This window comes from Zootoca vivipara, chromosome 12, assembly GCF_965207765.1.
Source record: "Zootoca vivipara chromosome 12, rZooViv2.hap1.1, whole genome shotgun sequence".
Lineage (NCBI taxonomy): Eukaryota > Metazoa > Chordata > Lepidosauria > Squamata > Lacertidae > Zootoca > Zootoca vivipara.
The window spans coordinates 46190212-46211241 of NC_142595.1; the positions used below are offsets into that span (position 1 = coordinate 46190212).

Consider the following 21030-nt stretch of genomic DNA (forward strand, 5'->3'; position numbering starts at 1 on the left):
ATTAATTGGAGGCAGATTATTTAATTCTTTGTCCTAATTAGTTGGTCTCTGCTGTTCAACTCTGGCCTGAACACAACGATGTAGTATTTAGGGGAAAATATGCAACCCAGTAACCCAGCACTGGAGGCCAAGATGGAGAAGATCTCCACAGCAACCATCTGTTTACCTCTTGAGCTCAGGTAGGTTGGAACAAAGGACAACCAAACACTGCAAAATGCAAGTATGCTGAAGGTAATGAATTTGGCCTCATTAAAACTATCTGGTAACTTGCGGGCTAGAAAGGCCACAATGAAGCTGACGATGGCCAAGAAGCCCATATAGCCCAGGACGCAATAAAACATGGCAGCTGACCCTTCATTACATTGCACAATGATTTCTCCAGCTACCGAGTGTATGTCTAAATCAGGGAACGGAGGAGAGGTTCCCAGCCACCCAATACAAATACTTGCTTGAATAAGGGAACATGAAAGGACAATGGCTTGACCCAATCCTTTGCCCACCCACTTCATCAACCTGGAGCCTGGCTTTGTGGCTAAGAAAACAAGAACCACCGTGATGGTTTTAGCCAACACACAAGAAACAGCCACTGAGAAGATGATGCCAAAAGTAGGTTGACGGAGAAGGCAGGTCACTTTCCCAGGTTGTCCGATGAACAGCAAAGAAGAGAGGAAGCAGAGCAGGAGGGAGACCAGGAGAATGTAGGTGAGGCCTCGGTTGTTGGCTTTGACAATGGGAGTATCTTTGTGCTTAATAAAAGTTCCTAGTACCAAAGCTGTGATTAGGGAAAAGACTAGGGCAACTGAGGCTAAACTGATCCCTAAAGGTTCCTCATAAGAAAGGAAATTTCTAGATTTGAGGATACAGCCATCTCTGTAATTGTTTGGATATTGATCTTCTGGGCATTTGAAGCAGTCAACCATATCTGAAAAATAGAAAAAGGTTAAATTTCAGTGTCAATCCATGTAATTTGGGGAAGCATTACTTTGCCTGAAACACATATGTTTCTGTAGGTGGTCATATAAAAATGAATTTAATAGTCTCTTTATCCAACTGATTGGCTAAGGGTGAAGTGTGACAGATGTGTGTGACAGTTATAGAGAAATGAGTTCTCAAGGGAGAGTTAAAGTGTAGCTCGTGTGAGAGTTGAGGAGTTGTTAGGCAGGATAGGATTAGGAATAGGACCAAAGGCATGGGCACATGTTAAGACATATAAAATATGCAAACATTGTTACTGAAACAAATATTTCAAGCATATAGTTATTAACAGATATTTGTTGAATCAAACCACATCTCATAATTTGCCAAGCTATCCAGGCTGTTAGAAAGTCAGCTAGAAATATTAGTGTCTTGTTGGCAGCATGGGAAAAACTATGAAAAGATGACTTAAAATTTACAGCATCTTATACACTGAAAGAAAATTACATGTAGATGATGTACCGTTGGTACTTAACACCCAGTAAGTAAGCAAAAATGTATAGTACAAACTCAAATGTATGTTGGAAATGTAAGGAAAAAGAGGTCACCTTTTATCATATGTGGTGGAATTGTAAAAAGATAAAAGTATTCTGGCAAATGATATATAATGATCTTTTTAAAATGTTTTAAAATCATTTGTTAAAAGACCAGATGCCTTTCTCCTAGGAATTATAGGTGCAGATACAGGTGAAACTCGGAAAATTAGAATATCATCGGAAACTGCATTTATTTCAGTAATGCAACTTTTTAATTTTTAATTTTTCTTTTAATTTTTACAAATGCTTTCTTTTGGAAATTCCACAGTAATAAAACAAATAGTTACAATAATACAAAAATAAACATCGCTATTACATTTCATTAATTACATTCCATTTATAATTGACCCACATAATGACAAATAATTACAATTACAACAAATAAAGGCTTGACATATCTTGCTTTGCATGTCATGCATCTATCTCATATACTGGTTTCACCTTTTAAGTTGCATTACTGAAATAAATGCACTTTTCGACGATATTCTAATTTTCCGAGTTTCACCTGTATACCGAAAGATTTGAGAAGACTTTTCATGTATGCAACTACAGCTGCAAGATTGCTGCTTGCCCGGCATTGGAAAATCAGAAATCAGGAGGATCAAAGCTTCAATAGGGAACGGGACAAATATAATTGCATTTAAAACAACACTGTAATCATTTGAGTTCTTTGGCAGGCTTTCAGTAACTTGTAACGTTAAAAAGACTTTGGATATCTTGGAGGACCATGATGTGGAATATCTATAATATGCAGTTGATTTAGACATTTAAAGGAGCCATGGAGGGGAGGAGGGAAGTCCTAAGATTCGGAAGAAATTTATTTTGTAAAAATCAATAAAAAATATTTCAATAAAGGAGAAAGATTAGTGTCTATATCAGGCACCCCCAAACTCAGCCTTCCAGATGTTTTGGGACTACAACTACCATCATCCCTAGCTAACAGGGCCAGTGGTCAGGGATGATGGGAATTGTAGTCCCAGAACATCTGGAGCACCCAGTTTATATGGTGCCTGAACCAGACTGGGGAACCCTATAAGGCAAATGGGAACCAAAGCAGGCATAGAGAACATTTACCAAGCAAAAGAGATTTCAAATAAAGTACTGTCTTATTCCTAAGTGGTGAGTTTGGGCAGGGATATATATGACACAAGGGCATTCCACCGTGCTTGGTCAGTGATAGAAAATACCCATTTTCCTGTCCCAGCCATGTGATATTCTATAGGCTTGGTGTGCTGTCATGAATTACATTACATAACAGTATGACCGCTTGGCCAAGTGGTTACATACATGGTGTGGGCAATTTATCACTGGTCATAGGGCACAAAATCTGAATTAATCCTGGGTGTGTGTGTGGGGGGGGGGAAATAGATTTCTACATCACCTACCATTCTGTTTTGACATCTTCCCCTCTGGGCATGGAACACAATCATAACAGCAAAATTCCCCCCCTTCCTTCTTTTTCTTCTGTTGACCAGGGTGGCAATGTTCATTGCACACAGAGACAGGCCGCACCTATCCAGGAAAAGCGGGTTGGATGATTATAAGTACACATTCTGTCTGTAAAGCCACATATACATCCATACATCCATTGTTGGTTTACACCAGCATAGCTGAGTAAGGCAGATCTGCTATGCTTCCCTATTAAACAATACATAGACCTACATTGTTCAACTATGGAGCTACGGATCAACAAGCAATTACCATATGCCTAGAAACAGAGAATGTCAAATTGTGCTCACTGAGGAAATATTATGTGGATTTATCCAGAGCTCTGCCATATTTAATAAATACATGCTTAATATTTATAATATATACTGAAAAGATGGCTTTCAAAAAAGGAAGAAAAATATTCACCACTTGAACTTGATTTTATACAAACTCACTTGAATGATTCATCTAGAGCAGGCATGTCCAACAGGTAGATCACTGTACGTCTGTGGTAGATCACCGGTAGATCAGTGGGCTCTCCCCAAAGAAGCTAAAAAACTTTGGTTTCCCTAAAAAAAAAGCTCAACATCTTTGCCCTGCACCCCTAAAATGACCTGAACCACCCAAAACAGGGCTTTCCTTCCTAAAAAAGAGCTCAATGTCGCTTTCCTCTTCCCTAAAGAAGTTCAACAACTTTTACATGAACTCCCCTAAACAGGGCTTTCCTTCCTAAAAAAAACCCTCAACAACTTTGACCTGAACCCCCCAAAAGGGGGTAGATCACTGCCAGTTTTTAACTCTGTGAGTAGATCGTAGTGTCTTGGAAGTTCGCCACCCCTGATCTAGAGCAGTAGTTTTCAACTTTTTCAGATCCAGGACTCGCCTCTCCCCCACGCATGTAATCTGGCACCCAATTCTTAATACCTACCATACTTTTGTAGCATCATAGTGCTGCTGTTGTGACCCACCTTTGTTTAGAGAATGACTAATGAGCTGACCCATCAGTAGAAGACTAATGATCTAGTGCTGAGAGTAACTCCCAATGATACTCTAAAATCTCCACCTGGTTGAAACCTCTGTGCCACACAATTATGTCTTCATTAAGGGTGAATCCATTTCCTTGAAGAGCTTTGAGATCCTCCATTCTTCCAACTTTCACTCTATGGAAGGATGTGTTTGGGAATATGACCATGTTCATTATTTCAAATCCACCACCCATTTCCTCGTTTCCGTTAAAGGACATCATTTCTGCAGCCGAGTTGTTGAATGAAATGCTTTTAAGAATCAAATGGAGCTAATTGAAAAAGCAAAAGAAATAAAGGGTTTTGAAACAAACAAGAAAGGGATGGATACATTGTTTTGAACTTAAAAGTGTGCTCATGGGTAGTGGAAAATATGGCGTTGGAAATTTCAGCAGCCAATTCAGGCAAAGAGCAGTTATATCCATTCACTCTTCTTATCATCTCAAGAATATAGTTTCTGCTTGTCTTTCCCACAATCTGTGATTGGGTCAACTTGATCAGTACAAATAAAATTATTTCATTGTGGAGGAAGAAGTTCACCTGTCCTGTATTACAGAAACCTGAGTGGAGGGAGCTCTTTTCTCCTACATCAGCCCTCATTAAAATTCAGTGAACAGGGATCAATTTGGTCTATAGAAATCCAATTCCCCACTTCCAGGCTAACTATCCATTTGAGTGCCAGCCTTGAGTGCTCTGAGCACACAGGAAATATTTGGAAATTTATGGTGAGCCCTCTATCCTGCTGATATCTCTGCTTCAGGTAAAGGAGCAGCTCTTTAAATGTTCTTTAAATGTGTGGGTGTGGCCCGAGAAAATGTATCTATGCAGTGATAGAATCTAATTATAGGACAAATACAATTTGACAATGAACAACCTCACAATTTCATGCCAGTTATAAATAAATTGTTGTTGTTGTTGTTTATTAGAGTTACATACCACCTTTCATCAAAATATATTAGGGCAGATCACCTGATAAAAATGCAAGATAAAAATGCATATAAATAGTTAAAACAAAAACAACAAAACAGTACCCTCACTGTCAGAGGGTCGTCGTGGCTACTCTAGAGTAACTCCGCCTGAGTCCAGTTTGTCTTCAAAGAAGTTTGTTGTGCTATCTATTTACAGTGTAGAGACAGCTTAAAACATGACCTCTCATCCCAAATCAGAATCCGGCAATGGCGTACGTCTGTTCCTTCGCCAGCAAAGTAGTCTGGGCACCCCAAAGAGCCGCCCCCTTGACCTGCGTTGTGGTGCTCTCCTCATTTCTGGCGCCGGAAGGAGCGACGCCCTTTCAGTTTCCTCCCTCAGCAGTCGGTTCCCTGGCTCTGCAGTATCCCCAAGTGTCTGCCTGCATCCCTCCACCTCCGAGCTTTCCCATTGTTCCTCACTCTGATTTCTCTCCCCCTCCGAGTCTCTCCCTCCCCCTCTGGATGCTTCAGAACCACTGGTGCTCTCTGTACTTGATGAGGTGGATGTTAGGATGATGGGGGCTGGCTCCCTGTAGAGAGTCCCCCTTACACTCACAGACAACAGCACGTTTAAAAGGCTGTAGAATATTAATCAGCCAAAGACCTGGTTTAAGAGGAATGTTTTCACTCAGCACCTTAAGATATATAATGAAGGTACTAGACAAATTTCTCTCGGGAGAGAATTCCACAAATGAGGAGCCTCTGCAGAAAAGCCCTGTTCTTGTGTTGCCACCCTCCAAACTTCACGTAGAGGAGGCACATGAAGAAGGGCCTCAGAGGGTGAGTCCAGGTTGTTTTATATGGGGACAGGCGGTCCTTGAGGTATTGCTATGATTGATTATAGATTCATCTTGTAGCATTTTTACAGTACTATGTAAAAAGCATGCTTAATTGCAGAACCATTACCTGCCAGGGCTGGATATCTTGAAGATCAAATCTTCTGCTGCCCACCGTTGCTCTGTGCTCAGATCTTGTTGAGTAAATGGCATGCAAAGCATGAGCAACAGCATAGACAGCATTATAGATACTGTAGCTGTGGCCAGTCATGTCCATCTCAAACAATTGCCTGGGAAGACTATCTAGTTTCTCATCTCCACTACACGTCTCATTGTCTTGCACTGTCATGTTTATATCTGGAAATGAACAGTCAAATGCTTGCGCCCAGAAATCCTTGAGGAAACCATCTCCTTTGTTCCATCGAGGTTTTATGCTCTGAAGAAATTCCTCGAATTCTGGAAGCTCTTTTGTGTGAATGGTGAAAGAAATGGCGCCTTGGAAGAGCTGGAACCCCCAGTTTCTTTGAATGCCTGTTGCTAAGAAATCAAGCTGAGTTGTCATAATCCATACTTTGGTAAATGATAGCATCTCTACATTTCCTGGGTTTTGCATAGTTATACATGCTCTCAGCCATGCTAATGTCAAGGACTCTCCATTGATGATGCAGACATTGGTTCCATAATCTTTGAAAAATATATGAATATTTGAGAATAAATCCATAATTCCAACAAGGTCATCCCAGTGGGCTTGCGCTGGAAGCCTTAGTGTGAAAGCTGAACAGATTCCATGCTGGGAAAACAACGCTTCCAGGGTCTGTAAGAATTGTTCTCCACTATCATCATCTGCAGCAAATAGGCCTACCCATGTCCATCCGAAATGTTGAAGCAAGTGGACAATTCCACTGTACTGATGGGCTTCATTTGGGACCATGCGGTAAAATGATTGAAACTGTGTCGTCTGTTTGTCCTCTAGAGGAAATGAGCCATAGGTGAGCTATAAAGTAATATTCGCATTTAATAGAGAGAACTTAGGTGCCATCCATGTGCATGACTATAAAACAAATATATGGTGAAAGATTTTGTAGCTTTGGAAAGATTTAGAGTCAATAACTCTTCTGGGTGGTTTTTCTCAATTTATTGGCATGCAGTATATTATATATCTTTTTGGGATTTTTGGGATTTTCCTTCAGGAACTTTGCATTCAACTGTGTTTATTCATAGAATCATATAGAGTTGGAAGGTACCCGAAGGATCATCTAGTTCAACCTCCTGCAATGCAGGAATCTCAACTAAAGCATCCATGAACATTAATTTCATTGGTTCTACTCTGAGCAGGACTGTTATTTGTTATAAATCAGTATTTAGAAACGGAAACCTATTCCTGGGAAAATAAACAACAGAAGAAGTAGTAGAAGAATTATTTTTATTAATTATACCTCAGCAATCTGGCTGGGTTGCTCCAGCCAATAAGTTATGAATTATGAACAGACTTATTGTTTCTGCTCTTTGATTATGCAATTCTTTCAATGAAAGATTTGACAATGGTAATCCATTTGTTAACAAATTGCATAATTATATGCTACAATGCGGAGTGCGACAAAGTCACATGCTACAAGGCTGAATTATTAATGTCTGTAGACAAATGCAGTTTAATTAAGCAACAACAGATTAAAAACCAGTAATTTATTTATTGAAAAATTGACTTAATTTGATATGAATTGGTGTAGTCATTATTAACATCATTTCAACACCAAGTAAACTTAGACTCTGTATCTAGCAAGCAACTAGTAAGTTGAAAAGTCACTGTATTACTAATGCACAACTTTGTACTCCATGTTCGTCTTTTAATTTCCCCTCGCCCATGCAGAATTTTATTCTAACCACTGCTGACCCACACATTCTCTCCCCCCCCCCTGAATTTGGGCATCCCCAATGCAATTGATGTAGCTCTCCTCTTCGGATATTCCGAATCTCATATCCCTCCTAATTGCCTACACGCGGGCACACACACCAAAGAACAACAACTTACTTTCATAATTACAAGAGAAGAGTGTAGCCGGTGGATGTCTCCACACTCCCTTCTGCATATCCTACCTGAGGAATCTTGTAGAGACCTAGACTTTCTGTCATGAGAAAAGAGGTGTCGAAGCCAAGCCCCCCAATGACAGCCATGAGGTTTTTCTGGGTGTCACATTTGTAGTTGGCGACAAATGTGTGCGATTTGAAGAGCAGGTCCAGAGTGGCACGATAGGTCATCCTTGGATTGGAGTAGCTGTCAAGGATGTGGAATCCAAGTGTGACATTGGTCAGGATGTTGGGGTTCTTGTTGATCTCGTTGATGGTGTATGCCAAGGCTAGGGCATGCTGGTAGAACTTGATCACCCAACTGCCAATAAAGTGAAATGACTATTTAGGAGGACAGCTCTTCAAAGGAATGAATTTCTTATCATTTGTTTATCACAACAATTTATACAACATTTAATGCCATGGTTTCTAAGTTCTGTAAAAGCCTTGTTCTGTGCCCAGTAAGCACAGGACGCCTTTGCCCAGCGTCGCTGTTGCCCATAGATTACAGCAAAATACTGGGCAAGGTTTTGCCCAATATCTTGCCTGTGTGATGGGCTCATGGGAAAAAGCTGTCCCATGAGCCCTTGCAAAGGAGAGGGGAAAGCAGAGAAAAGCTGCTTCAACTTAAAGACATTTCTCAATCCTCAGAAAGATTCATATGGTGTTATATTTTCAGTGGGAGACAAAGTCCTTTTTTAAAAATTTACCCAAGCCCTTTAGAGGGAATTCACTCATTTTTAAATTCTTCTTCTGTGATCTTGTAGTCTTTTAGTTTATTATTACTGTTTATTGTGATTATTCTTTATTAATACTGTTATTTTTGGTTACATATTAGTTGTTTTATTTCTTCTTCTAAGCCACCCTGGGAACACGATTGAAGGGCCATGTTAAAATACCTCTGTTGAATACCTACCTACTTACCTACCTACCTACTGAAACATATTTTTTCAGAGGCTGTGCAGCATCTTTTAGCCACTACAGAAATCAGAAGTGCACTTTGGAGGTTTGTGGAAGCTTATGGTACACTTTATTAGTTTTGCTTAGTTGGGAAATCAACAGATACAGAAAACATGGAGAGTGCACTTTCTGGTTTTTAAACCGTTTCTCCCAAATTTTCAGTTTTGGGCACTGAATCACAATGTGTACTGCTGCACCATAGACAGACAGCAATATACAGTTCGGTGCATCTAGCCACAACATATAGAATTTTTAAATTTTGTTTCGGCTTTAAAAAGGGTGGTAATAGTACCACTGTATTCTGCTCTGGTCAGACCTCACCTGGAGTACTGTGTCCGCGGACACGGAGCAATGGATTCAAACTACAAGAAAGAAGATTCCACCTAAACATTAGGAAGAACTTCCTGACAGTAAGAGCTGTTCGGCAGTGGAATTTGCTACCAAGGGGTGTGGTGGAGTCTCCTTCTTTGGAGGTCTTTAAGCGGAGGCTTGACGGCCATATATCAGGAGTGCTTTGATGGTGTTTCCTGCTTGGCAGGGGGTTGGACTGGATGGCCCTAGTGGTCTCTTCCAACTCTATGATTCTCTGATTCTATGACCAGCTGCTGGAAACCACGGGAGGGGAGAGTGTTTTTGCGCTCAGGTCCTGCATAGGCATTTTCTTGGCTACTGTGAGAACAAAAAGCTGATCCAGTAAGCTATTCTTAAATTCACAATGAACACAATTATCTCAGGCTCATTGATCTCAGTAGGTGTACTCTGACCAACTCCATGTCATACCCACTGAAGTAAATTGCTTTAATGCACTTAAGCCCGTTTCTGTCAATGAGTCAGCTCCAAGCACAATCAAAACTGAATATCACCCCAAATCTCATACTCCTCTTATTTAAAAAGAAATACAACTATGCAAAGAAATAACAATTACTGTTATGGAAGAACAACAATCTGAAACGATTGTAATCTTAGTAACATGCACAAGACTGAAAAAGCTATTGAAAGCGCACCAACGCCATGTCCTCGCACTAATTCAAACCCCTTAATTGGTTGAGAAGACCAGCCCTAAACACTGAAAGGGTGCATCAATAGGTGTGTACACCACCTTCCAACATATTTCACCGTGCATTTCAATGATGTCATGATAACAAGGAGGGACTAATATGTGGAGCCCCAGAAAATCCTTGATTTATTATTTCATTGGAGGGGGGCAGGGGGTTTTTCACCTGAACCTCATATTAGTTATCCGTCTAAGCTCAGATGAAGCAGAAGGAACAAAATCCATACTCTGAAATCTCAAACAGCTTCTGAGATGGGTGTTCCAGGAATAATAGTTCATCAGAAGTGTAAATGGTCTGGGAAGTCATTCCACCGATGAGGAGGCCACCTGCCTGGTACCACTCATGTGGAATAGGGAAGGGATCAATTGCAGGGCACTTCACTGTTCCTGTTTTGCATGCGCTTTGGGGTAATAGGAGCAGGAACGCCATTAGCCACAACATCCTAGCAGCAAAGCTTCTCCTTAACTGCAGGCTCTCCTGTGTCATTTCTAAAGCAGCTTCCTGGGTTTTAGAAAGGTAATCAGAGTCTGCATATTCACTTCCTAAAAGGAAACTCTGCGGTCTTACTTTCAACATCCAGAGAGTTACAAAGGCATGCCTTGAATACTAGCTGGGATGGCCAACACTCTGATCTGAAGTCTTAACGACACAGGCTGTCGTTGATTAAAGTGACAGAGCAATGCCAGCCTCTTTTCCCTACTCCCAGCTTCCAATAGTGTAAGTAATTATTTATGACAACTTGTTGCTGATTTACGTGCCTTCTGCAAAGCCCTGGTGATTTGGCCAGGTGAATAATTGAACAATAATTGCAGGGTGTGATAATAATGTCTGCAAGACTGAAGGTCTCTGTAGCATTCTTTGCAACAAGCATCTTGATTTCTCTCTCTCTCTCTCCCCCACCCCCTGAATTGTATCACATGCCTGCTCTGCCTCTTAGTGGGTCAAATCAATGATTCGTTTCCAAGAATCCAAAGGAAAGTGATGTCCTGAGATGGGACAGGGGAACCTGTGCACCACCAGTTGTTGCTGGGCTACAACTCTCATCATCCTTCACTGACCATTAGCTATGTTGGCTGAGGCTGATGGGAGATGGGAGTCCAATAATTTCAGGAAACCCTGATCTCATTGTGGAAACAAGAATTAATTTTGACAGGAAGGTGAGGCCTACATAAGTGTTGAGCTAGCAAGGGAAGTCATATTTTCCCCAAGCATACCTATTTCCACACATGAATTGTTGCGTGACTTGACCTCAGAGAAGAGTAAAAAAAAAATGTTCCCCATGGGGGCAAGACAAACAGCAAAAGATATTTTTTTTCATTATCTACATATCTATAGATATACAGTGGTACCTCTACTTACGAATAACTCTACTTACGAATGTTTCTACTTACGAATGGAGCTCCATCTGCCATCTTGGATGTGGTTTAGATAGGATTTTTTCTACTTGCGAATTTTTAGATAGGATTGCTTCGACTTACAATTTTTTTCTCCCAATGCATCCCTATGGGATTCTACCCTGTTTCTCATATTTTAAGACATACCCATAACATAAGCCATAGCAGGATTTTTAAGCATTCAAGGAATATAAGCCATACCCCGAAAATAAGACATAGTGATAGGCGCAGCAGCAATGCCGGCCACAGCAGGAGGAGGAGGAAAAAAATAAGACATCCCTTGAAAATAAGCCATAGTGTGTTTTTTTGAGGAAAAAATAAATATAAGACGTGTCTTATAATATGAGAAACACATTTTTTTTTACTTACGAATGTGTGTTCAGAACGCATTAAATTCGTAAGTAGAGGTACCACTGTATGCATGTATGTGTAGTGGAGTTCATCACAGTCTCCCTGTGCGCTTCTTCATTGGTTCAACACTTTATGACATAGCTGCCAAGTTATCCCTTTTTTACAGGGATTTTCCCTTATGCTGAATAGGCTTCCTCGCGAGAAAAGCGAAAACTTGGCAGCTATGCTTTATGATAGAAACTAAGGGTCAAGTAGTGTCAGATAGGAGCTGCCTTTGCTTTCTGAGCCACCTTCTCCAAATATTGACTGGAGAGAGAAAGAAAGGTAGCTTCTCTTTGACCACAGTAGCTCTTTGCAGATATACCTCCAGCTCCTTTGATGACCCATGGAAGAGGAGGGTGCATTCTAATGCTGCATGTATGAAGCTTCATAAGGTGAGAGGTGGGACTGGGTCTCTCCTCAATGCACATCTCCTCTAATGCCTCCTGAGCTATCTTCCCTGAGCCTTTGTCATTATGGTCAAACAAATGAGCCACAGGTTTAAGGGAAGACCTGGTTGGAGTGGGGAAGCTATATCCTGAGACCAGCTGCTGCCACTACTGGCTATTCTCCTCTTCCTCAACAAGCCTGGAGACACACTGTTGTCACCACAGTCCAGGCAGCCAATTAGGATGAAGGAGTAGTAGTGCAGAGATGAAGAAGATGGCCAGAAGTGGTGTTCAGCAAGCCTGCTGATCCACAGGACAACTGCTGGAGACTTATCCTGCCTGTTCTTCTGTTGTTTGCAAGATCTATGGCTTGGCCAAGGAGGTGGTTGCATGAGCAGAATTAAACCACAGCTGGATGGAGGCAGGGAGGCAGTCAGGGAGGAAAAGAACTGCTCTAGATGAGCAAGCTTAGATTTTCTGCTTCCCCAGCATTCCTATTGTCACAAGCAAGTGGTGCATAACGTAGTAGAGAAGGTATCCCCGTTATCCCCCACTATCAAGTGAGCAGAAGCAAAGTCCATGTAGCTGGGAGCAAAAATTAGAAGGAAGTGTACAGCCCCTCGCCCTTTGAGGCATGCATAACACACAAACAGTTCTTTAAAAGCATGGGGGGGGCAGTAGACTGCCCAAAAGCTCACAAACACTCTACTCCACAGTAATAAAGGGAGAAATAATGCAGCTCCGTAGCATAAAGCAATGCGCTGCTTCCCTGATCGGCTTATGTACAGGTGAAACTCAGGAAATTAGAATATTGTCGAAAAGTGCATTTATTTCAGTAATGCAAGTTATGATTATTTTTTATTATTTTAATTTTTCCAAATGCTTTCTTTTGGAAATTCCGCAGTAATAAAACAAATAGTTACAATAATACAAAAATAAACATCGCTATTACATTTCATTAATTACATTCCATTTATAATTGACCCACATAACGACAAATAATTACAATTACAACAAATAAAGGCTTGACATACCTTTGCATGTCATGCATCTATCTCATATATTGGTTTCACCTTTTAAGTTGCGTTACTGAAATAAATGCACTTTTCGATGATATTCTAATTTTCCGAGTTTCAACTGTATATTAAATAAATTGAAAACAAATACGGTAGATTCTTTAATTCTTTCTCCGTATTAGTTGTTCTCTGTTGTTCAGCTCAGGCCTGAGTACAATGATGTAGCATTTAGGGGCAAAGATGCAGCCCAGTAACCCAGCACTGGAGGCCAAAATGGAGAAGATCTCCACAGCGACCATGTATTTCCCTCTTGTGCTCAGGTAGGTTGGAACAAAAGACAACCACACACTGCAAAAGACCAACATGCTGAATGTAATGAACTTGGCTTCATTAAAACTATCTGGTAGCTTGCGGGCTAGGAATGCCACAATGAAGCTGACAATGGCCAAGAAGCCCATATAGCCCAGGACACAATAAAACATGGCAACTGACCCTTCATTACATTGCACAATTATTTCTCCAGGTACCGAGTGCATGTCTAACTCAGGGAATGGGGGAGAGGTTTCCAACCACACCAGGCAAATACTTGCTTGAATAAACAAGCATGAGAGGACAACCAATTGGGGCAGTTGTTTGCCCAAGTACTTCATCAATCTAGATCCAGGCTTTGTGGCTACAAAAGCAAGAACTACAGTGATGGTTTTGGCCAAAACACAAGAAATTGCCATGGAGAAATTAATGCCAAATGTAGGTTGACAGAGAAGGCAGGTCACCTTCCCAGGTTGTCCAAGGAATAGCAAAGACGAGAGGAAGCAGAGCAGGAGGGAGACCAGGAGAATGTAGGTGAGGCCTCGGTTGTTGGCTTTGACAATGGGGGTATCTTTGTGCTTAATAAAAGTTCCTAGTACCAAAGCTGTGATTAGGGAAAAGGCTAGGGCAACTGAGGTTAAACTGATCCCTAAAGGTTCCTCATAAGAAAGGAACTTTCTAGATTTGAGGATGCAGCCATCTCTGTAATTGTTTGGATATTGATCTTCTGGGCATTTGAAGCAGTCATCCATATCTGAAAATTAGAAAGAAGTTCCATTTCAGTTTCAATTCATGTGTAATTCAAGGGAAAGTGTTACCTTTTCTTGAAAACAGGGGCGTAGGAAGATAGGGGTGGTAGGTGCGGGCTGCTCCCAGCAGTGGACTCCAAGGGGCGCCATTGCGGGCGCCCGCCCCGCCCCCAAAACCTGTGCCGTGCTCCCAGGAGGCGCACCCTGGCCCTGGAACATGAGCCCCTCCCCTCTGGGAGGTGCACCCCATCCCCAGAACGGGCACCAGCCCCGCCTCCGCCCCCGGTGTCGGAGCATGAAGCTCCACCACTGCTTGAAAACATACGTTTCTGCAACTATTCACATGAAAATGAATTTTAATAGTCTCTCAATCAAACTTATTGTCATGATTATTGGGTTCTGTATAGATTATTGTTGTTTTTTAAATTAGATCATGCACAATAATAACCTTTCATGACTTCCTGATGACAACATCTGAAGGCTTCGTCTATGTCGAGGAGAAATTTAAATGTGAATTAAAGGAGAATGTAATGATAACTTCTGTTGGTACAGATTTACAAGATGTTGCAAGCAACTGGTGCTTCATATGCAGGAGATGAAAGGGCATTTTACAGCTCTGGGGCAATGGCAGAAAATGCCCATTCTCTGGTCACCACTCTGTGGTATTTTATAGGTTGGGAGTTTTGCCATTAGTAGAATTGCATGACAGTATTATTGTTTGGACAAGTGGTTACATGCACACTGGGACAAATTATCACTTATAATAAGGATAAGGATAATTTTACAGTGGAACCTCTACTTACGAATTCAATCCGTTCCCAATGCACATTCATAAGTAGAACCATTTGTAAGTCGAAACAATGTTTCCCATAGGAATGCATTGGGAATGGATTCATTCGTTCTGGGGCCTTAAAAAAGGCACTTTAAAGGCCGGCGGGAGGCTTCCGGCGGCTGCAAGGGCCCGATCCGGCATGAGGCCAGCAGATGTAGCGGCGGCGAGCGTGGAGCAGCGAGGCCGGCAGAAGGCCTGCAGAGCAGCGGCGGCAGCGGTGAGGGCCCGATCGTAAGTCGAATAAATTTGTAGCCGAATAAATTTGTATGTCAAGTTGTTCGTATGTCGAGGTACCACTGTATTTATACCCCGCCCATCTAGCTGAGTTTTCCCAGCCATTCTGAGTGGCTTACAGCATATATTAAAACATTCCCAATTAAAACTTCCCAATACAGGGCTGCCTTTAGATGTCTTCTAAAAGTTGTATAGTTCTTTATCTCATTGACATCTGAAAGGAGAGTGTTCCACAGGGAGGGCGCCACTACCGAGAAGTAGTGATAGGGCTGAGTGATAGGGTGGAGATGCTCCTTCAAGTATACTGGGCCAAGTCCCAATGATCATTGGATATGAAATCTGCATTAAGGTTGTGGGTTAGGAAAATGGTTTCAACATCACCTACCATTCTGTTCTGAAATCTTCCCTTTGGGGCATGGAACACATTCATAGCAACAAAATTTCCCACCTTCCTTCTTTTTCTTCTGATGGCCGGGGTGGCAGTGCTCATTACACAAAGAAACAGGCTGCACCTATCCATAAACAGGAAGGGGATTGGGGCAGAAAAGATATGTGCAAGCTCTCACTCACTCTCTCATTTATCTGTCCTTTGATTCACACCAGAGTAGCTGAGAAAGATGGATGCTGAAATGTTTCCCTATTAATTTTTTTGCTTTTAAAAATGAATCTGTTTTTCTCAGTCACTGTAATAGATAGAGATAAATATGTAGAGCCCTACAGAAACTGTACTTATTATTCAGCTGCTCAAGAAACTGATATCTCAAGCAATTACCATATTCTATACAAGCAGAAAGTACCAAAATATGTTCTTTGGGGAAATCTTACATGGATTCTTCCAGAGCACTACTATATTTAAGTATTCTTAAAAGGGTACAAAAAACTTTGCTTTCAAAGTAGGAGTGGAAATATTTAGCATTTAAACTAATATTATAGATCTGGATAAGCCACTACAACCTCAGATTAGTCATTCACCTGAATGATCCATGTAGAGAAGATTTTTTTTCAGATCAGAGATGCACCTTTAACCAAACATGGATCTTGGTACCCATTTCTTGATATTCTTAATATTTACCATGTTTTTGTATGGTGGTAGTACTGCTGTTGTGACCCACCTTGGAATAAACAGTGACTCAATGGTGGACCTGACCCACCAATAGAAGTCCAAAGATCTAGATAAGAGAGCAGCTCTCAAGAACACACAGATACCCCCACCTGGTTAAAGCCCGTGTGCCACACAATTATATCTTCATTAAGAAAGAATCCATTTTCTCCAAGAGCATTGGAATCCTCCACTTTTCCAACTTTAACTCTCTGGAAGGATGTGTTTGAGAATGTGATCATATTCATTATGTCAAATCCACCTCTCACTCTTGTGTTCCCATTAAAGGAAACAGTTTCTCCAGCTGAATTGTTGAATGACGTACTTTGAAGAAATAGATGGAGCTAATTGAAAGGGGAAAATGCAGGAGTAGATATGTGGGTCATTAGCATATTGCCGACAATGTACAGAACTCTGGATGTTCTCACCCAGTGGTTTCATGATATGTTAAACAACATAGTGGATGAAACTGATCCCTGAAGAACCCCACATTGAAGGCTCCATGGGGCTGAACAGAACTCCCCAAGTATCACCCTCTGGAAGCATCCATCCAAGTAGGACCAGAAGCACTCCAAAGCACTTCAAATCTTGATTGAAAAGGATCTAGAAATTCAGTTTCCTCCAAGTCAACACACTCAGCTTTAAAACATTAGAGAGTATAACAGATGTAACTTATTTCTGCAGGCCATCAAATTGTCATATAAACAGGGTTTATATATAAATGAATGAATGAATGAATGAATGAATGAATGAATGAGAGTGTGCTTTGGATTTTGGAAGTGAGTAACAGATTGGAGTTTTAAATGGGGATTTTGAATGCTGGTGAAGTTGCATTTGGAGTAGAAGAGTGTTGGAAAGGTTGTGGCAGAGTTAGTGAGACATAGTGGGGTCAGCAGTATTGTAATGGTGCTGCTGAGGCTACTCTTGAGTAAAGACGCCCAAGTCATCTCTGCCTTTAAGAGTTTTATTGTGCATAGTATTTACAGTGCAGAGATAGCAGAAAACATGACCTCTCAGTCACTCGCAGAATCCGGGAGTGGACGTTTCCTGTTGCGTGACCAGCATAAGAGTTTGGGCACCCTGAAACGCCTCCTCCCGACTTTACGTTTGGTGGCACACCTTAAGGGGCTGGCTGTTCCCCTCCACCTCTTGGTCATGGCAGTGCAAGGGCTCTCCAACATCACTGAGCCCTGACACCTCCGTTCCGCTAACTTTCTGATTCCCTTCACCTGACCCACTGCTGCTGCTCTCACTGGGTGAAGTGCTGGTCAGCAAGAGGAGGGAGGTTCCCTGTAGGAAGGTCCCCTGACAATTATTAATGGTAAATTATTTAGGACAGGGTGGCCAGCTCCCAAGAGGCTGCAATCTACTTTCTGAATTAAAGTCTGGCAGTGATCTACCCCCATCTTTGGGGGGTTCAGCTCAAAAGTTGTTGAGCTTTTTTTAGGGAAGCCAAAGTTGTTGAGTTTCGGGGGGGGGGGGGAACCAGTGATCGACCACAGATGTCCAGTGCTCTACCGGTAAATCATTATCTAGCTGTTGGCCACCCCTGATTTAGGAAAAATTTTGAGGGAAGATTTTGTTTAGGTATATTCAGAAGAGTAGAGTAGGTAGGAATGTTTCTATGAACAAAAGTAGCATCAAAAAGTATACAATGGAAGCCATATAATTCTGTGCACTGAATAATTACTTAGGCTTTCAGTGTTTCCTCATACCCATATGCCTCTCACTCTAGAGGAATTAATCATTCAGAGACTTTGCATTTGTGGGGTCAGTGAAGGAAGTTTAAAAATCCTCTTCCACTAGTGCCATGCCTCTCACTGACAGGCATTAGTGTGTTGTGGAGGGGGGAGTGTAGCAAAAGAAGCCATATTCTTTAAATGTAAGGTGTTGATGTCACCATATAAAAGGAAGAATCTATGCAGTGAGAGACAAATCATCTCCACCCCACCCCCCACCCCCACCCCAAAATACAGGATGAAATAAGATTCCACAGTTTCATCCCCATTCATAAAGGATTGTAGTCTCAACTTTTACAACATTGTATCTGTACAAAGCTATACAAAAGTTTAGATGTGGAGATATTACCTGCCAAGGCTGGATATCTTGAAGGTCAAATCTTCTCCTACCCACCATTGCTCTGTGCTCAGATCTTGTTGAGTAAATGGCATGTAAAGCATGAGCAACAGCATAGATGGCATTATAGATATTATAGCAGTGGCCAGTCATGTCCATTTCAAACAGAGGTCTAGGAAGACTATCTAGTCTCTCATCTCCACTACATGTCCCATCAGCCTGCACTGTCACCTTCGGATTTGGAAATGAACAGTCAAATGCTTGCTCCCAGAAATCCTTGAGGAAACCATCTCCTTTGTTCCAGCCAGGTTTTATGCTCTGAAGAAATTCCCCAAACTCTGGAAGCTCTTTTGTGTGAATGGTGAAAGAAATGGCACCTTGGAAGAGCTGAAAACCGAAGGCTCTCTGAAAGCTCGTTGTTATGAAATCAGTCTGTGTTGTCATTATCCACACTTTTCTAAATGTTGATGTCTCTGTATTTCCAGGATCTTGTACAGCAATAAAAGCTCTCAGCCATGCCATTGTCAAATACTGTCCATTGATGATGCATGTATTGGTTCCATAACCTAAGAAAGATGCATGGATACTTGAGAATGTAGCGACAACTTCATCCAAGTCGTTCCAGTTGTTATGTGCTGGAAGCCTTAGTGTGAATGCTGAACAGATTTCATGCTGGGAAAACAACGCTTCCAGGGTCTGTAAGAATTGTTCTCCACTATCATCATTTGCAGCAAATAGGCCTACCCATGTCCATCCAAAATGTAGAAGCAAGTGGACAATCCCACTGTACTGATGAGATTCATTTGGGACCATGCTGTAAAATGATGGAAACTGTGTCATCTGTCTGTCCTCTAGGGCAAATGAACCATAACTGAGCTACAAGGTAATACACATGTTTCATAGAGGTAAGTTTCGAGTCCACCATTAAATTAAATTAGAGTCCATTAAATAAAATATGATAAAAGACTTTAAAACTTTAGAACAATTTAAAGTTAATAACTCTTTTGGATGAATTTTTCCGAAGTTATTCACATGTGGTAGAAATTTAGTATTTTGCTACTTACTCATATTCCCTTTCAGAAACTTAGCAATATTCCAGAATGATAATTAAAATTAAGGGTTGCAGCCAAATAAGTTTACTTAATATAGAGCCATTAAAATCAACAGACCTATCATTGTCATAATGACCATTTGTTTCCATGGCTCTACATTGAGAAAGCCAGTATTTGACATAACCCAAAATGCAGAAATTAAACCTACTCCAGAAGTAATAGATGAACCTAGACTTTTGCAGGTCAGCTGCATCTGCAGGAGTTCCAGACAGATGTAATTAAGTTCATTTTCTATTAATATTGTTGGCTCTACTATTATTATTATTTTTTGTTTTTTGTTTGTTTTTCTGTGTATTACTTATGTCAAAATTAAAATAATAATAAAAATTAAACCACAACACAAGAACAAGAACAGTTTTCTCTCAGAATTTCAAGAGAACATGTAGCTTGGAAATGTCCCCACACCGTCATCTATATATCCTACCTGTGGAATCTTATAGAGACCTAGAATTTCTGCCATCAGAGAAGAGGTGTCTGGATTATATCCCCCGATGACAGCTATGAGGTTTTTCTGGGTGTCACATTTGTAGTTGGCGACAAATCTGCGTGACTTGAAGAGCAGGTCCAGAGTGGCACGATAGGTCATCCTTGGATTGGAGTAGCTGTCATGGATGTGGAATCCAAGTGTGACATTGGTCAAGACATTGGGGTTCTTGTTGATCTCATTGATGGTGTATGCCAAGACCAGGACATGCTGGTAAAACTTGATCACCAAGCTGCCAATAAATTTAAAATACTATTTCAGAGGACAGTTCTTCGGTATCAGAGGGAAGGATCTTTGCCAAACCACAATTCTTCTCCAAAGAGGATATAAAGTGTATTGTTCTGGGGAGGACGTCTGAAGGCAGCCCTGCATAGAGACATTTTTAATGTTTGATGTATGTCTTAGTGTGTTTTTATATTTTGTTGGAAGCTGCACAGAGTGGCTGGGGCAACCCAGTCAGATGGGCAGAGTACAAATTAGAAAAATATGGTGGTGGTGGTGAGACAACCTAGAGACCCACCTCAGCTAAAAGCTTTCTCGGTGATAGTGTTTGAATTTGCTTTTGTATAGGGAAGTTTTTTTTAATGTTTGATGTTTGTTATAAGAATTCTAAGGTCTCAAATATGGAATAAATATCCACAAATGCTCACATATATAAATATATAAACCATGTGTCTGAAATAGTACAGGAGAGCAATCCTGAAGCCATTTTGACTCCCAATGACCTCAAATATTCCTCTGCAGTAAGGGAGGCAAATAGGAAAAGCTTTCCCATTGTTTTTTCACTTACAAATCCTTCAAATATTGTCTTAAGGTCATGTCTGTGTATGAATAGGGCGAGTCTGTGACCTGGATTCAGGAGCTAAAGTATTAACCATCACACAAAAAATGGTGTCACTGCACTGGTAATGCAATCAGCGACCACTACCGGTATCAGATATCCTGTCAGACAGGATTTCCGTTGTAGACCGCCTCCTATGATGTATGGATGATGTTTTTGAGGTGGTTTTTGGCTAACAGGCTTGGGCAATGTCAAAAGTCTTTAAAGGCTCCTGCACACTTTTGTTAAGGGTCTCTCCCTCCTTGGAAGGAGGGGAGGGAACTCTATTGCAACAGAAAAAAATAAATACCTGCCTTGCTTTCCACTGGATCCGGCCTCCAT

The 21030-nt window shown here is 41.2% G+C and overlaps 3 protein-coding genes across 3 annotated transcripts; all 3 read right to left on the reverse strand.

Annotated features, from left to right (window-relative positions):
* Window positions 1–20: 20 nt before the first annotated feature.
* LOC118095746 (vomeronasal type-2 receptor 26-like) lies at window positions 21–8075 on the reverse strand. Its single transcript, XM_088655864.1, has 5 exons — window positions 7800–8075; window positions 5836–6699; window positions 4003–4233; window positions 2897–3023; window positions 21–922 (listed from the first exon to the last, which is right to left on the reverse strand). Exons 1-5 carry the CDS (start codon window positions 7959–7961, stop codon window positions 21–23), a joined length of 2286 nt encoding a protein of 761 aa, XP_088511990.1. The 5' UTR covers window positions 7962–8075.
* A 5059-nt stretch (window positions 8076–13134) lies between these two features.
* Window positions 13135–17353, reverse strand: LOC118095747 (vomeronasal type-2 receptor 26-like). Its single transcript, XM_035136979.3, has 4 exons — window positions 17316–17353; window positions 16310–16520; window positions 15483–15609; window positions 13135–14036 (listed from the first exon to the last, which is right to left on the reverse strand). The coding sequence occupies exons 1-4, from the start codon at window positions 17351–17353 to the stop codon at window positions 13135–13137; spliced, it is 1278 nt and encodes a 425-aa protein (XP_034992870.2).
* An 841-nt stretch (window positions 17354–18194) lies between these two features.
* Window positions 18195–21030, reverse strand: LOC148684106 (vomeronasal type-2 receptor 26-like). Its single transcript, XM_088654844.1, has 3 exons — window positions 20999–21030; window positions 19809–20100; window positions 18195–19148 (listed from the first exon to the last, which is right to left on the reverse strand). Exons 1-3 carry the CDS (start codon window positions 21028–21030, stop codon window positions 18195–18197), a joined length of 1278 nt encoding a protein of 425 aa, XP_088510970.1.

What these genes read in the sequence shown, in the direction of transcription:
- LOC118095747 (XM_035136979.3), bottom strand. Translation starts at nt 17,353, where the DNA reads ATGACCAAGAGGTGGAGGGGAACAGCCAGCCCCTTAAG. An exon ending in GGCACACGGGCTTTAACCAG is followed by an intron (nt 15,610 to 16,309) that starts GTGGGGGTATCT and finishes GTTTATGGATAG; the next exon opens with GTGCAGCCTGTTTCTTTGTG. An exon ending in GAAGATTTCAGAACAGAATG is followed by an intron (nt 14,037 to 15,482) that starts GTAGGTGATGTT and finishes TCTAATTTTCAG; the next exon opens with ATATGGATGACTGCTTCAAA.
- LOC148684106 (XM_088654844.1), bottom strand. Translation starts at nt 21,030, where the DNA reads ATGGAGGCCGGATCCAGTGGAAAGCAAGGCAG. An exon ending in TCCAGTGGAAAGCAAGGCAG is followed by an intron (nt 20,101 to 20,998) that starts GTATTTATTTTT and finishes ATTTATTGGCAG; the next exon opens with CTTGGTGATCAAGTTTTACC. An exon ending in GTCTCTATAAGATTCCACAG is followed by an intron (nt 19,149 to 19,808) that starts GTAGGATATATA and finishes ATTACCTTGTAG; the next exon opens with CTCAGTTATGGTTCATTTGC.
- LOC118095746 (XM_088655864.1), bottom strand. Translation starts at nt 7,961, where the DNA reads ATGACCTATCGTGCCACTCTGGACCTGCTCTTCAAATCGCACACATTT. An exon ending in AAGATATCCAGCCCTGGCAG is followed by an intron (nt 4,234 to 5,835) that starts GTAATGGTTCTG and finishes TTTTTCAATTAG; the next exon opens with CTCCATTTGATTCTTAAAAG. An exon ending in GGCACAGAGGTTTCAACCAG is followed by an intron (nt 3,024 to 4,002) that starts GTGGAGATTTTA and finishes TTTCCTGGATAG; the next exon opens with GTGCGGCCTGTCTCTGTGTG.